Genomic DNA, 15501 nt, shown 5'->3' on the forward strand with positions numbered 1-15501 from the left:
CCCTTCTTACCTCATCCACAAGATCCACCTTCTTGGTAGGGACAGTTTTCCCTCCCTTCGGTGTAGTGACACTGCTGCTACTGACCGTGCTGGCTGATCGGGATTTGAACCCCGTGCCTAGCGTGTCCGACACGGTCGAGTCTTTGCCAAACAAGGAACTGTAGGCAGGGAAAGACACCGAGAGACATTATTCTATCCTTGAGCTCATAAACACAAGGAAACACACAGAGGAAGTTCTTGTCATTATTCCATCTCTCAATTCACAAAAACTACACAGGGACACAGACACAGAGGAAGACCATACATGTACACAAATAAGGCAACACACAGAGAAAGTTCATGCCATTATCCCATTTCTACAACTCACAAAGATTACACAAGGAAATACACACAGAGGAAGTCCATGTCATTATTCCATCTCTCAATTCATAAATGTCAAAAAGTCACTCTAAACCCTAGTCAAACGAAAACCTGGACCCAAAGTCTTTACTTTTATTGTCGGTAGTGTTTAACCCCCCCCCCCTCCTTACAACACAATTTAGATCATTTGGGGACAGTCTGTTTCAGTCCTGCTTGTCAAAGCCAACCCAGGCTGAGAAGACGGATACAACATCCAAGAAGAAAGATGGATATACATGTACTCGATAATAAAAACTATATCAGAAGGCTTGAGTTTAAAGTGCATATGGGGAAGTTTTTTTTACTGAGAACCTTCGTCTACTGTCTCCTGGAACCGAAGCTGCCTGCCTCTAAATTATGTAAATTGTAAAATAGAGATGTAAAACATTTTTTTTCAAAGTTTGAGTCACTGTAAAAAGCATTACATAAATACAATACCAGTCACTGTGAGTAAGAAAAGTGTAGGATAGACAGACAGAAACAACAAAGGGAAAGAAAAGAAGTAGGACCCACTCGTGGCTCACTCCAACCCCAGCACAGACAAAAGGAAACAACTGAGTAAAAGAAAAAAAAGTCTATCAATCGCACCCTCCAACTATCCGCTATTTATCTATTTACAGTATAACATTGATAGGTTGAAAACAGAAGACTCCAAATCACGCATCCGTCGAACTGTGCCTGCGGTCCCGGTTTTTTTTCTTCTTTATCTTTGTAAGATATCCCTTGAACTACCGAGGCCGGTCCCAAAGAATTCAAACTATCCGTGTTATACTGTTTCTTGTAAATTTCTACTCCATCTGCTGAGATGTTGTATCATCCCACTAAACCTTGTCAAAGAATTTTAAGCGCCTTGCTCAAGAACAAATCAAAGCAGTTTGCCTCCTAAAAAATCTAAATTTTGTTGTCAGGTACTTTGAGAAAGAAGAAACAAATCCACACAATATCACTCATATAGTACAAGGTAAGAGAAAAAGACAGACAGAAGAAAAAAGACGGAGAGGAAAGAAGTTGGACCTACAAGTCGTTGCCTCAGAACCTTTTTTGTCCAAAATGTATTTCAGTAAAGAGGCACTTCGGACAAAATAGTTCTGAAGCGACAAAGTGGCACCCTTCAACCCCGCCCTCTTTTAGTCTATTTTTTCTTGAAAAAATACAGAGCATGCAGGTTCTTGTTTACCTGTCCTCCTCATCGTCGTCACTGTCGTCAAACAATGGTGGAGGTTCCCGCGACACACTGGAGGGTTTGGTGTCTGACCCGGCCCGTGATTTGGGTTTGGGTTTGTCTAGCTTGTCCGAGTTCAACCCATTCTGGTCCTGGGCGGCGTCGTTGGCTGGAGGGGTGGATTTCTCTGCGTCTGGGGAGACCGGTGATGGATTGCTTCCCCCCACATTTCCACCAGTATCGTTGGCTTTGTTTTTCGAGTTGTCGGAATCATTATTTTGTGCGTCTTCCTTCTTCTCTCCCTCCTCCTCAACGTTTATCTCCTTCTCTTTCTCCCCCTCATTCTTCTCCTCCTCCGTCTCTCCCACAGTCGAGGCCGTGTTTCCTCCATTGTTGACTGACTCGTGATTCTCCACATGACCTTCACCCTCCTCCTTCACATCCTCTGGCTTCGAACCTTTCTCCTCCTCCATTTTGTTCGCATCAGTCTGTTCACCGTCACCCGTATTTGTCGTCTCATCAAGTCCACCTTGACCTTCAACCTGCGGCAGGTCCTCCACCCCCACATCTCCACTCACCACAGTCTCGTCTTCACCAGAACCTTTAGCCCCATCCCCCTCCTCCGGCTCCTCCTCTCTCACTCTTTTCTCTTCTGAAACAACAGAAGTTACTTCCTCTCCCGCTGCAGGCTGACTTGCGTCAGAGACATCCTCAGTCTTTTCCTGCGAGTCATTTCCTGTTTCACCAATGGTATTGGCACAGGACAGATTATCTGCGGTGACCGTCTCTGTGTTTTCTGTGGGACTTTTCTCCTTCTGGTCCTCCCTGTCAACATCTTCAGCTGTCTGTGGCTGCTCCTCTGAGAACACGACATATTGAGAAGTCTGAATGATATGAGTAAAGAGGGAGGGAGGGAGGGAGAGAGAGAGAGAGAGAGAGAGAGAGAGAGAGAGAGAGAGAGAGAGAGAGAGAGAGAGAGACAGAGACAGACAGACAGACAGACAGACAGACAGACAGACAGACAGACAGACAGACAGACAGACAGACAGACAGACAGACAGAGTGAGCGAGTTGGAAAAAAGAAAAGAACATTGACACAATAATGATCATTTGGTGCAGGAAACGCCCCTGCAGGTGGGGGGGGCCCATAGTTTTCCTATGGGGGAGCAAAGAATACACCTGCCGTGATACTGCGTGTTGTAAGAGGCGACAAAAGGTGCAACGGTCGGGTCGCCTGAAAAGAGCCAGTTTGCATAGGGCCAACTACCTGACCCAGTAAAAAACAGCCAGTTACAGAAACATGGACAAACCCGGCTTATCATTTTTCTATCTTGGGAGACGGAGGAGCTTCTGCATCAGCAGGAACAATGAAGGACAGAGGACAAAGCCGAAAGGACAAATCACAGAAATTGATGTACAGAAAAGTGGGAAGACATGGAATAACATCAAGACGCTAGCCCAGGATAGAGAAAGGAGGAAAGTGTTTGTCCATGGCCTATACACTGGTGCAGGGTGAGAAAGGCAAAGATGATGGAGCAGGATAAGAGCAAGACAAAAAGAAACAACAAAGAAGAAGGCCCTTCCAATAGTACCCTCACACCACTAGCAAGAAGTCTATGAGAGGCAAATGTTCATACAGTGGGTGCCGCATTCAATGAGGTTGCCGGGACCGGCTTGTTGTCCTCGTTGGATCCGACCTATCGTTGAACGTGACCTCGTTGAATGCAGCACCCACTGTACCTGCCATTAAATTCTAACAATTAGTTACAATAGAATATCACTGGGCTTACGTCGGTATAAATAGGAAAGATATACTGGAATACCAATGGACTTATGCCAGTATTTGGTCAGATACAATAGGATATCAATGGACTTACGCCTGCATTTGATCAGATACAATAAGATATAAACGGACTTAGGCCTGCATTTGGTCTGGTACAATCCAGACCTTTCCTCTTCATTCTCACTTTATCATGATTGGCTGTACCAAGTTGTTGTGCATGTTGTTTTGAGATGGGGGGGGGGGGGGGGGAGTCAGATAAGTTACTGATATATATACCTTCAACCCCACGTTTGAGAATTCACACTTCCACACTGCCTTGTTCTCAGGTATTTGGTTACCTAAAAAATCTTATGTTGTGAAGAAAACCTACAGGTTTATTATGCACCAACCTTTCCTCGCAGAACTTTCTGGAAGCTTTTCTTTTTCTTTTTCCTCCTCCTCTTCCTCTTCTTCATCATCCTCTTCTTCCTCTTCTTCTTCATCCTCCTCTTCCTCTTCATCCTCCTCTTCAGCCTGATTACTAGAGGCTTGGTTGACAAGTTTCAGCGTAGTTTGCTGAAATATAACATGAATACGAGTCAAAATATGAGAATGAGTGTGTGTTGTGTGTTGTGTGTGTGTGTGTGTGTGTGTGTGTGTGTGTGTGTGTGTGTGTGTGTGTGAGTGTGTGTGTGTGTGTGTGTGTGTGTGTTTGTGTGTGTGTGTGTGTGTGTGTGAGTGTGTGTGAAAATATGTGTGTGAATATGTGTGTACATGTTTGTATGTGCTTGAGTGACAGTGTGGATTAGTGAGTGAGGGTCTTTGTGTGTTCAAGTGAGTATGTGTGTGAGTGCCTGTGTGGGGGAGGTGGTGTTGATGCATGTGTAGGTTTTATGTGTGTGAATATGTGCATCTGCGTGTATATGTATATATGAGAGTCTGTAAGCATGTGTATTTGTGTGTGAGTGTATGTGAATGTGTGTTTGTGAGTGCTTGTGTATTTGAGTGTGAGCACTTGTGTGAATGTGTGTGCATTTGTGAATGTGTATGTCTGTGGCTGAGTGCATGTATATGTGTGTATGTGTGTGTGAGTGTGTGCCCGTGTGTGAGTATTTTTGTCTGTTTCGCATGTATGTGTGTGTGCGATTACTTGTCCATAAGTGTACACACCTGTGAAAGAAGTTTTGAACCCATACCATCAACAAGTAGCACACAGCCACAGATCCACACATCTCCCAAGACCTACCTTGATAACATTGAGTATCGTTGCCAACACCTCTGAGCCTGAGTAGCTCTCCTCCCCATCAAACTCCCCACGTAGACTTTGGAAAACAGAGTTCATGATTTTCTTCACCTGAAAGATAGACAGCCAAAAAAACAACAAAAAAAACAACATAAAAACCCAAAACGTACGATCAAAAAGACAGCAATCAATTTTTTAAGTTTTGGTAAGAGTTTTATGAAAATATAAATAATTGCATTGATATAACGCATATATCCATGCTCTGTAGCATGCTCTAAGCGCTTTACAACTATTATTACTCCAGCAGACCCTCTGAGAACACTCACAAACATTGTTGGCTTCCCGGGAAGCATACAGTGCGAGCTGCGGATTTCACGCGCTCAAACACTATCAAACTGACAAGATCTTTCACTGTCTATAGCCAGGTACCCATTTCCACCAGGGTGAAGTGAGGATTAGAAAATTTGTTCAAACTGCCTCTCCCAAGGACACAACCTCCAGCCCTGACAAGATTCAAACCCACGACCTTACGATTGTGAGTCCGAGAGCCTAATCACTAGGCCACCAACGCAACACAATGAGGTCATATGCGAATGATGATAGATGTTTGATAAGAAAGAAGGGGCAAACCACATAAAAGAGCACATGTCAACCATCCACAATTAGCCATCCACTGTCGAGGAGAAAAATGGTTATCTCAAGCAGGTTAATATCTTACACAATGTTAGCATAACAGATGCAAGGGGGAAAATGGGACGCAGCCGTTTGTACAGGTGACTGTCTTGTACAGGTGGCCGCTAGAGAAGGTTCAATTGCAATTGTATCCTTTTAAAAAAATTGATTTTCTTCATCTAGAAGAAGAGGTGAACAAAAAAAGACAGAAATAATGTGACTGCTTTTGTTCATGACTTGCTTCACGTTTCAGAATACAATTAAAGACAGACAGGCAAAATATCATTTTCACTTATGATTTCCTTTTCCTGTAAGAATAGACAGACAAGAAAAGTGCGGTGGAGTGGTTAGGCACTTTGTTGTCGCATAAAAGAGACCCAACTTTGATTCCCGAGAAGGAAGAACATTTTTATCGAGCGTCTCAATCTTTCTGCCGGGATGTTGTATTCCTCTCAGACCACCTCCAAAATGATCTAAATTGTGTCAATGGGGTAGTAAAAACACCTACATAAAAAAAGAAGAAGAAAAAAACAAAAGAAATGACAGACACATATTTTTCTTTCCTCTTTGTACAACTTTGTCAAACTCTCCCTCCACGTCATTCGATGACTATGCCAAAGGCCTAAGACTATATCTAACAGAAGAAACATACCACAAACAGGACGACTGCAGCTGCAGTCAGAACTCCGAACACAGTTTCTGATGGTTTGTTTGAGTAGAGATACACATTCGGACACAAATACAGACAATTAGAGTAAGAGAAAAAGTAACAAATACAGCCAGAACCAGAGGGAAAAGAAAAAATAAGAACTAGAATATACCAGCGGGACCCTCCAACCAACCATTCCTAATCCATGGGGAAAAGTTGGGAGAGCAAACTAAACTGTTTTGATAATGGGGTAAAAATATTTACCTCTGTGGCGATATCAGCTTGGGAGGCTCCCGCAGCAGGCCCAGAACTCTGTTGAACAGCAGCTGTTGCCGTGGTCTGCTGGCTGCGCAGCTGCTGCAGTTGCTGTTGCAGCGCCTGTATCTGCTGTTGCGACTGTTGCTTCAGCTCCCTGGCCTTCTCCTCCACACCACTCCTCTTCTCCTCCTCCTCTTCCTTCTCCTCTCCCAGCTCCTGAATTCTCTGCTCGTATCTTTCCTTCATCGTGCTGGCTTGGCTCCGAAGATTGTCATACTAGACACAAGAAATGCCATATTATAAATATATATATATATAAAAATCTAGAAACGAGAAATGCTGCACAATAAATATGTATACATAAATACTGGACACACGAAATATCGTACAATAAATACATGATATACATCAATACTGGACACAAGAACAACCATACATTTAAGACATATACATAAATGCTGGACACAAAAAATACTTTACATTACATATAAATACATAATACTGGCAAAAAAAATACAGTACAATAAGATAAATGCATATATAAAATTAATTAATTAGACATACAAGAAAAGTAAAACAAATAAGATAGAAAAGATCAATAAAATAAGCAAAATTAAATATACAAAATTAGTAAATCAATCAAATAAACAAAACGCAATGCAAGAAATTGATTTTTTAAAAATACACAGACAGACAGAGGGACAAACAGACAGACAGACAGACTTACGAGATGTACGGACGACAGACAGACAGATGTATGGACAGACAGACAGAGAGACAGACTGACAAACAAACAGAAAGACAGACAGACAGACAGACAGACGGACGGACGGACGGACGGACGGATGGATGGATGGACAGACAGACAGATAGACAGATAAACAGACAGACCTTGTCCTTCCAGACAGCCATGTCCTGTAACTGGTCCTGTAGCTGCGCCACCTGCTGCTCTGTGCTAGTCCCTGATGACCTCACACTGGCCAGCTGAGGGGGTGGGGGTGGGGGGGGGGGGTGGAGGAGGGTGGAAGAGGGTGGAGGAGGGAGGAGGAGGGTGGGGAGAGGGGAGGAGGGTGGAAGAAGGTGGGGAAAGGAGTGGAGGTGGAGGGTAGAGAGTGGAAAAGGGATTGGAAGGGGGTGGAGGGTGAAGGACAGAAGGTGGAGGAGGGGTGGAAGAGGGGTGGAGGGGGAGAGGTGGTGGATGGAGGAGGGGTAGAGGGTGGAGGGTAGAGAGTGGAAGAGGGATGGGAAAGGGGTGGAGGGTGGAGGAGGGGATGGGGAAGAGGGGTGGTGGGTTGAGGAGGGGTGGAGGGTGGAAGAGTTGAAAGGGAGGAGAGGGGAGAGAGAAAGCACAAGGATATTTGTTTGAGTACAGGGAAGCACATAGACACAATAATGGTCATTTAGTGGTGGGAAAGAAGTTTTCAAAAAAAATATTTTTAATCACAATTTTGCAAATATACTACCTCAAATTCTGTGACACCTTAATTAACAAAACAATTAGCAATGATTTAGGAGGGCAGCATTAAAGAAAGAAATCACTCAAGAGATGAGAACATTCAAATACATAATCATAAAACTTTGAACAAGAAAAAAAATCAAGCAATTCTGAAAGACATGAAGAAAGGAATTACGCGTTCAACAAAAATAAATAATAATAATAATAATAAATAGCATTTGTATAGCGCATATCCCAGCTCTATGGGCTTTACACTATATTATTACCCCAGCAGACCACAGAACACTCAGAAACATTCTCAGGTCTCCGAAAAGCATACAATGGAAGCAGCTGATTATGTGCTCAAAAACCAAAAAACTGACAAGTGATCTTTCACTGCCTTTAGCTGGGTATCCATTTCTACCTGGGATTCGAACCCATGACCTTACGGTTGCGAGTCTGAGAGCCTTACAAACAAGGCCCATTTAATGGTATATAAACACCTCACTTACCTTTCTCTCCGTCTGTCTCAATTTGTCCTCTAACTCCTCCTTCTCCTCGCGGGCCTCAGCCAGCTGTTTGTTGTGTCTGTCGTTTGCCGCGGCCAACATCCTGTCACACTTGGTCTGCCACTCACTGGACATTTCTGCCTCCAAGCGAGACACCTGCGTGGGGGGTGGGGGTGGGAAGGTGAGTAAAGGTTGTAAATATTTCACACCCATTTGGACATCTATATTACAGCATGTTTGTATACAGTTTCTTTGGAGTGACATATGTTGTACCGAAAGGCATTCTAAAGACAAACATACTGACAACATCTTCCCTTGTCTTAGCTCAAATACTGACATACTGAAAAAATCTCTCACTGTATTAGCGTAAATACTAACATGCTGACAAAATCTTTCTTTGTCTTCAGCTGGGTACCCATTTCCACCTGGGTGAGCCAAGGAAAGAATATGTGTAAGTATCTTTCTCAAGGACACAAAATAGAGCCTTGACAGGGATTCACAACTGCCTGTCCCCGCGGTTTTATGCAAAAAAAAATTCTGAAACTATGCAAACTGAGCCCCAAAAATATGAAATTATGCGATTCTGTTAATTTTTAACAAAGACTGATAAAGGAAAATAATCAGAAATTATGCAAAAAATGATCAAATTTTGCTCAATTATGCGGGATGCATAAAACCACGGGGACAGAACTGCAGTATTACAGTTGCACCCCAGACAGTTTAAGCACAAGACTGCCGAAGCCACAAATAAAGCTTCACTCAGCACAACCTTCTTTACTCTCTATCTCAACCGTACACAAAACTACAATGAGCACAATCTACCCTCTTCTCAGCCACACACAAAACCTCCCATGAGTACAATCAACCTTCTTCTCAGCTACACGCAAAACTCCCCCCCCCCCTAGTAATAATGTAATGTAATAGCTTGTCCGTCAATGTCTGGCGATGACCAATACATCCGGAGAGGAGAATATTCCTGAAGTGCTCCCCTCAGTACAACCTACCTTACTCTCTGTCTCAGCATCCACCGACGTCTTCTGCTTCCGTAACCGTTCTCGCAGTCCTTCAATTGTTTGCTGAAAACATCACACAAGAAGCTTAGTGTGTCAGATACAGGAAAATGTTCTTAACAGCGAAAAAGATAAAGAAAAAGTTCAGACAATTCAGCTCAATGTTCTTTGCAATAAAATAAGGAGATAACAAGTTGACACAAAATAGCTTAATGTTCTTTATTATAAAATAGAGAAAGAAAAAGTTTCATCGCTTTTTATATAGAGATAAAACCTGTAATATGTTGTTTTTTAGTTTTAGAAAGTGTTTTACAGCACTTGCGACACAATAAGGTCAAAGTGTCGGAAATGTTCTTTTATAATAAAACAGGTAGAAAAAATTTAAAATGTTCTTTATATTGAAATAAAATGAAAAAGTTGACTCAAAAACAGCAAATGTCCTTTACAATGAAATAGTGGGAGAAAAGTTTAAAATGTTCCTTACATGGAAGTAGAAAGAAAAAGCTGACACAAAACAACAAAATATTCTTTCCAATGACATTCAGAAAATTAAATTTCGTTGTAAATATTTGATGCCCAAGTTGAAACAGTGTAATTTTGCTTCATGACAAAATATGGGCACGGTACAAATCACCCAAATATGGTTAGCCAGAACAGAAGTAGAAGGAGCAAAACCACACAAAAGAACCCAAAAGACTCCCACACCACAACACCCACCAGCCCCCCTCCCACACCACAACACCCACCAGCCTCCCTCCCACAACAGCCAGAGTACAAAAGTGACACAAACCTCATAGCTCAGCTTGGCATCCTCTAAATCTTCTTCCAGTTTTCTTCTCTCCTCGGCCGACTTCCTTTTCCGATCAGTCAAACTCTGGGGGAAATGATCATCAAACACAACAAATTAAACATTATGGATAGTCCAGTGAGAAGAAAATCTCTAAATGACACTTATCTGTGCAAATAAAGGGAAGCGATGACACTTATCTGTGCAAATAAAGGGAAGCGATGACACTTATCTGTGCAAATAAAGGGAAGCAATGACACTTATCTGTGCAAATAAAGGGAAGCGATGACACTTATCTGTGCAAATAAAGGGAAGCAATGACACTTATCTGTGCAAATAAAGGGAAGCGATGACACTTATCTGTGCAAATAAAGGGAAGCGCATCAATATGGCAACGGTCATTTTGTGTTAGGAAAAGGCTAGTTTTGTTTCAGTAGAGGTTTTACGGCGCTCGCAACTGCATAAGGTCATATGAGCGCCAGAAGATCTGAGGTGTTACAAGAGAGTAACAAACATAAAAAAGAAGAAGGGGAGATGAGGACGATAGATGTTTGATTGGAAAGAAGAAGCAAACCACACCAGAGCACCCGCCAACCACCCACAGAAAAAGGCAAGACAGGCAAACAGAAACAAAAATAGGAGAGGAAAGAAGAAGGATCTACCAGTGGCACCTGCCAACCACTCAAAGATAAGATACAATGAGATAAGAAGAAAAAAAGTAAGATTTGAAAATATGGAAAAACATTTATAACATGAGAAAATTCAAATAATCAACCCCCCCCCCCCCCCCCCCCCCCCCAACCCCAGGAAATCTGCTAAAGATGTGATATTTTCCAATCCGAGCCCGATGTCCAAAGATTTTATGTGGGTGATTGTAGGCCACCACAGAGAGCTCCTACTTCTTTTCCTCCCCTCTTTTGTTTCTCCTCGTGTATTTTCTGTTTTCTTGCACAAAATGATTGTTACTGTGTCAACATGTCCTCTTAACTCAAATTAAGTAACATTTGGAGACCTTACCCTCCCTAAGAGGGTGCGGTGGTGGAGTTGTTAGTGCGCTCGTCTCCAAAGCGGAAAGTCTGGGTTCGAGCCTCGGTTCGCACACGCATTTTTTCGCCCCCTCCTGCCCACCCTGCAGTAATGGGTACCTGACTTCGAGTTGGGGAAGTAAACGCGGCGAGGAAAGGAACTGGCCACCCTTCTACAATAGGCCGAAGGCCCAGGAAGTTGTCGCACTAACTAAGCAATCCCCAATGTCCGGATCGGGTGCGGGACCAACTTTTTTTTTTACCCTCCCTAGAGTCTTGTTACTGGTCTCCTTCACTCTTTACTCAAACAAACAAACAAATAAACAAGAAAAATAAGTATTTCTTCTCCTCACCCTCTCTAGCGTCTCGTTACTGGCCTTGACGTCTGCCAGTTCCTCTAAATGTGTTGCCAGTTTGGCCTCCACCATCTTCCTCGTCTGTTTCTCCTCCCGTATGCTGGCCGTCAGGCTAGTCAGTCTCTGCTCATCCTCTGTTTGGGCATTCACAACGAACGATGCAGTTGTAGTAAGCGTTAATTACACTTGCAACGAAAGATGGACAGACAAACAGACAGACATTCCACAAACAGGCCACAGATAGACTTCCAAGTCTCTGCCTATCTCTTAGTTTTAGTAAGACTTGTATGGCACTTGCAACACAATTAGGTCATATAAGTGCCGAAGAATAGATTATGTGTTACAAGAGAGTTACATACACAAAAAAGAAAGAGGGGAGATAAGGACAACAGATGTTTGTTAGGAAAGAAGGAGCAAACCACACCAGAGCATCCACCAACAACCCACTCATCCTCTATTAGGGTATTCACAACGAACGATGCAGTTGTAGTTAATGTTTTACGACAATGCAACAAAAGATGTACACACAGACAGACAGAAAGACAGACAGATAGATAGACTGACAGACAGACAGACTTCCAAGTCTCTGTTTATCTCTTAGTTTTAAGAACAGTTATATGAGACTTGTAACATAATTAGGCCAAATAAGTGCCAAAGATTAGAGGCGTTACAAGATAGTAACATACAAAGGAAAGAAGGGGGAGTGATAAGGATGATAAATTAGTTTTAGTAAGAGTTTTATGGCACTTGCAACACAATAAGGTCATATAAGTGCCGAAGATTAGAGGTGTTACAAGAGAGTAACAAACAAATAAAAGAAGAAGGGGAGATAAAGATGATAGATGTTTGATAGGAAAGAAGGAGCAAACCACACCAGAGCACCTGCCAACCATCCACATAATTAGGTCAAATAAGTGCCAAAGATTAGAGGTGTTACAAGACAATAACATACAAAGGAAAGAAGGGGGAGAGATAAGGATGATAAATGTTGGATAGGAAAGAGCAAACCACATAAGAGCACCTACCAACCACCTACTGCTCATCTTCTGTTGGGACAGACCACAAACAGACAACAGACCAACAGAAAGACAGACAGACAAACAGACAGACAACTGGCAAACAAACAGACAGAAAGAAAGACAGCAGACAGAAAGAAAGACAGCAGACAGAAAGAAGCCATACAGACAGATCTACCAGATACAGGCCACAGACATGCTAGAGACAAAAAGACAGACCACAGACAAACAGCCAGCTAGACAGACAGCCAGCCAGACAACCAGCCACCAGAAAGACAGAGACAGGCCACAGACAGACAGCCATACAGCCAGCAAGCCAGCCAGACAGACAGAAGAAACCAGCAAGCCAGCCAGCAAGCCAGACAGACAGAAGAAACCAGACAGACAGACAGACAGCCAGACAGACAGACAGCCAGCCAGACAGCCAGACAGACAGACAGACAGACAGACAGACAGACAGACAGACAGACAGACAGACAGACAGAAGAAACCAGCAAACCAGCCAGACAGACAGCTAGACAGACAGCCAGCCAGACAGAAGAAACCAGCCAGCCAGACAGACAGAAGAAACCAGTCAGCCAGACAGACAGTAAACAGCCAGCCAAACAGCCAGCCAGACAGACAGCCAGCCAACCAGCCAGCCAGCCAGCCAGACAGACAGACAGACAGACAGACAGACAGACAGACAGACAGACAGACAGACAGACATCAGCTCTCACCCTCCGTCTGCAGCCTCAGCCTGTCCAGTTCATCCTTGGTCTCGGAGCCAGTGCTGGTCGTAGACTGCAGCTTCTGTTTCAGTTCTCCCTCGCGTATGCGGAAGTCAGCCAATTCCAGCTGCAGGGAGGAAATCTGGGCAGACGAGGTGCTCAGTTCTGTGGCCAGCTCAACCTGGGAAACAGAACAATAGAACAAAAGAAGTCCAATAACAGTTCAACCTGGGCAAATATAACAATAGAAATACAACAACAGCTCAACTTGGGTGAGTAGAACAATAGAACAATAGAAATCCAAAAACAGCACAACCTGGGCACAGAGGACAATAGAAAAACAGTTAAACCTTCTCTAACAGCCACCTGTGCAAGACAATCACCTGTATAAATGACTATCCCCATTGCCCCCCTTCCTTGAGCTTTTTCTATATTATAATGACACTGTCCCGACACATCCACGTGTATAAGACAATCATCTTTTTTCCTTGACAATGAGTGGCTGTCTTGAACAATTTGGACTCTACAGTACTATAACACTTTTGTTGACCCTTCTGAGATAAAATGATTTTAAACGACTTTTTCACTCTGACATACTCGCACAAACACAACAGAAAACACACATATATACAAACACATATATCAGAATTGCATAACAGAAAGCAGAAGTTACCAAAGCATGGGAAAATTTTACCAACGATGACGATGAACTTAGTTTTGCAGGAAAGATTAGAGTTTGAGTAACCACGCACGCATCGACTAGATAATGGGTCATCTAATGAAAGGAATGAGCGAGACAGACAGACAGAAGCAAAAGAGAGAAGCAAAGAAGCAGGACCTACCAGTGGCACCTTTCAACCACCCTCCACTTTTGTTGATCCACATGGGGAAATTTGGTTTAAAACAAAGGACAAAGACACAAACACAAACATCAATGTTGAGAGCTTAAACCAGGCCCACTCCTATGAGAGTACAAACTATGTACAAACCATCAATCCCTGAGAATCAGCAATTATACAATCCTTGAGAATGTGAATAATGTACAATCCTACAATCCTTGAGAGTGTAAATACTGTTCAATCCTACAATCCTTGAGAATACAAACCATGTACATTCCTACAATCCTTGAGAATGTAAATACAGTCAAACCTGCCCTGACTGCCACCTCTATAAGACCGCCACCTGTACAAACGGCCATTTTCAATTTACCCCCTTGCGTTTTTTTTATATAAACTGTGTAAAACGGGCACCTGTCCAATGTGGCCACGGCCACCATATTTTAACACACAACCCTTATCACACTAAGCAATAACACCTGTTTTAGACGGTCACCTTAGTGACTCCATTACGTTTTTTCATAAATTGAGCATTGGCCCCGGGCGTGGTGGGCGAGCCGTCATAATCCAGTCACCTGTCGTTATTGTTAGGTAGTCCCTCCAACCGATCATGTTGCGTAGGTCCCTCCCACTGTTGACCAATAGATAACAAATTTTCAGCTGCTGGTGAGGTAAGCGTGTGATCCCTCATAACCCATAAGCCCCGCCCAGAACTCGTTCACAAATCGTAAATGAGACGAGTGGTCACTGTTTACCCAGTCTGTGACAAAGTAACAAATAGACGTCAACATGAACTTGTGACAGAAGAGTCGCTTGTTCTCCAAGTGGTGGCGACCAATGTGTTTATTTTACCATAGCACTCGGTCCTCCTTGTCTCACACATTTCGTTTTATTGTCACCCTTGCACAAAAGCAGCAACAAAAGAAAAAAGAAGAAGAACCCCCCCCCAGCGAAAACAACAATAACAACAACAACAATGCCGCTATCTTCGGTTGGGACCTCAGAAAGGAATGGTTGTTTTCTTCATCTTGATCAGTCCTGCCTAAGTCGGCCACCTGTCTTATACGGACACTTTTCTACTTGACAATGGGTGGCCATCTTACACAGGTTCGACTGTAATGTAAAAATCCTACAATCTTTGAGAATGCAAACCATGTACAATCATCGTACAATCCTCCACTCGTACCTTCTCCTGCTCCAGCGCCAGCACCCTGGCCTGTGACTGGGAGGCTGTGTGTTTGTATCCCTCGTTCCTTTGTTCTAGAAGGTTCTGGCTCTGTTCCACATACCTGGGCACAAGGACAACCACACATGGTCTTTTAGTTTTAGTAAGCGATTTTGTTTGTTTGTTTGTTTGAGTAAAAAGAAGCACAGCGACTCAATAATGGTCATTTTTAGTTTAAGTAAGAGTTTTCTGGCACTAGCAACACAATAAGGTCATATAAGTGCCGAAGATTAGAGACGTTACAAGAGAGTAACAAACACAAAAAAGAAGGAGGGGAGATAGAGACGATAGATTTTTTATAGGAAAGAAGGAGCAAACCACACCAGAGCACCCGCCAACCACCCACATAATGGTCATTCAGTGCTGGGAAAAGGTAGGACAGACAGACAGAAACAACAGAGGGAAAGTAAAGAAGTAAGACTTACCCTTGGCACCCTCCAACCTCCC

The 15501-nt window shown here is 43.2% G+C and overlaps 1 protein-coding gene across 1 annotated transcript in view; it reads right to left on the reverse strand.

Annotated features, from left to right (window-relative positions):
- LOC101855532 (FK506-binding protein 15) overlaps window positions 1–15501 on the reverse strand; it is a gene marked incomplete in the record, with an annotated part of 47899 nt that overhangs the window by 2219 nt on the left and 30179 nt on the right. Inside the window, 12 exon segments of the mRNA XM_013090293.2 lie at window positions 11–158; window positions 1577–2420; window positions 3734–3899; window positions 4570–4677; window positions 6152–6421; window positions 7037–7129; window positions 8093–8245; window positions 9094–9165; window positions 9890–9973; window positions 11265–11401; window positions 13003–13174; window positions 15016–15118. Coding sequence (XP_012945747.1) covers window positions 11–158; window positions 1577–2420; window positions 3734–3899; window positions 4570–4677; window positions 6152–6421; window positions 7037–7129; window positions 8093–8245; window positions 9094–9165; window positions 9890–9973; window positions 11265–11401; window positions 13003–13174; window positions 15016–15118 — 2350 coding nt within the window.

The sequence above is a fragment of the Aplysia californica genome, unplaced genomic scaffold, assembly GCF_000002075.1.
Source record: "Aplysia californica isolate F4 #8 unplaced genomic scaffold, AplCal3.0 scaffold00001, whole genome shotgun sequence".
Taxonomy (NCBI): domain Eukaryota; kingdom Metazoa; phylum Mollusca; class Gastropoda; order Aplysiida; family Aplysiidae; genus Aplysia; species Aplysia californica.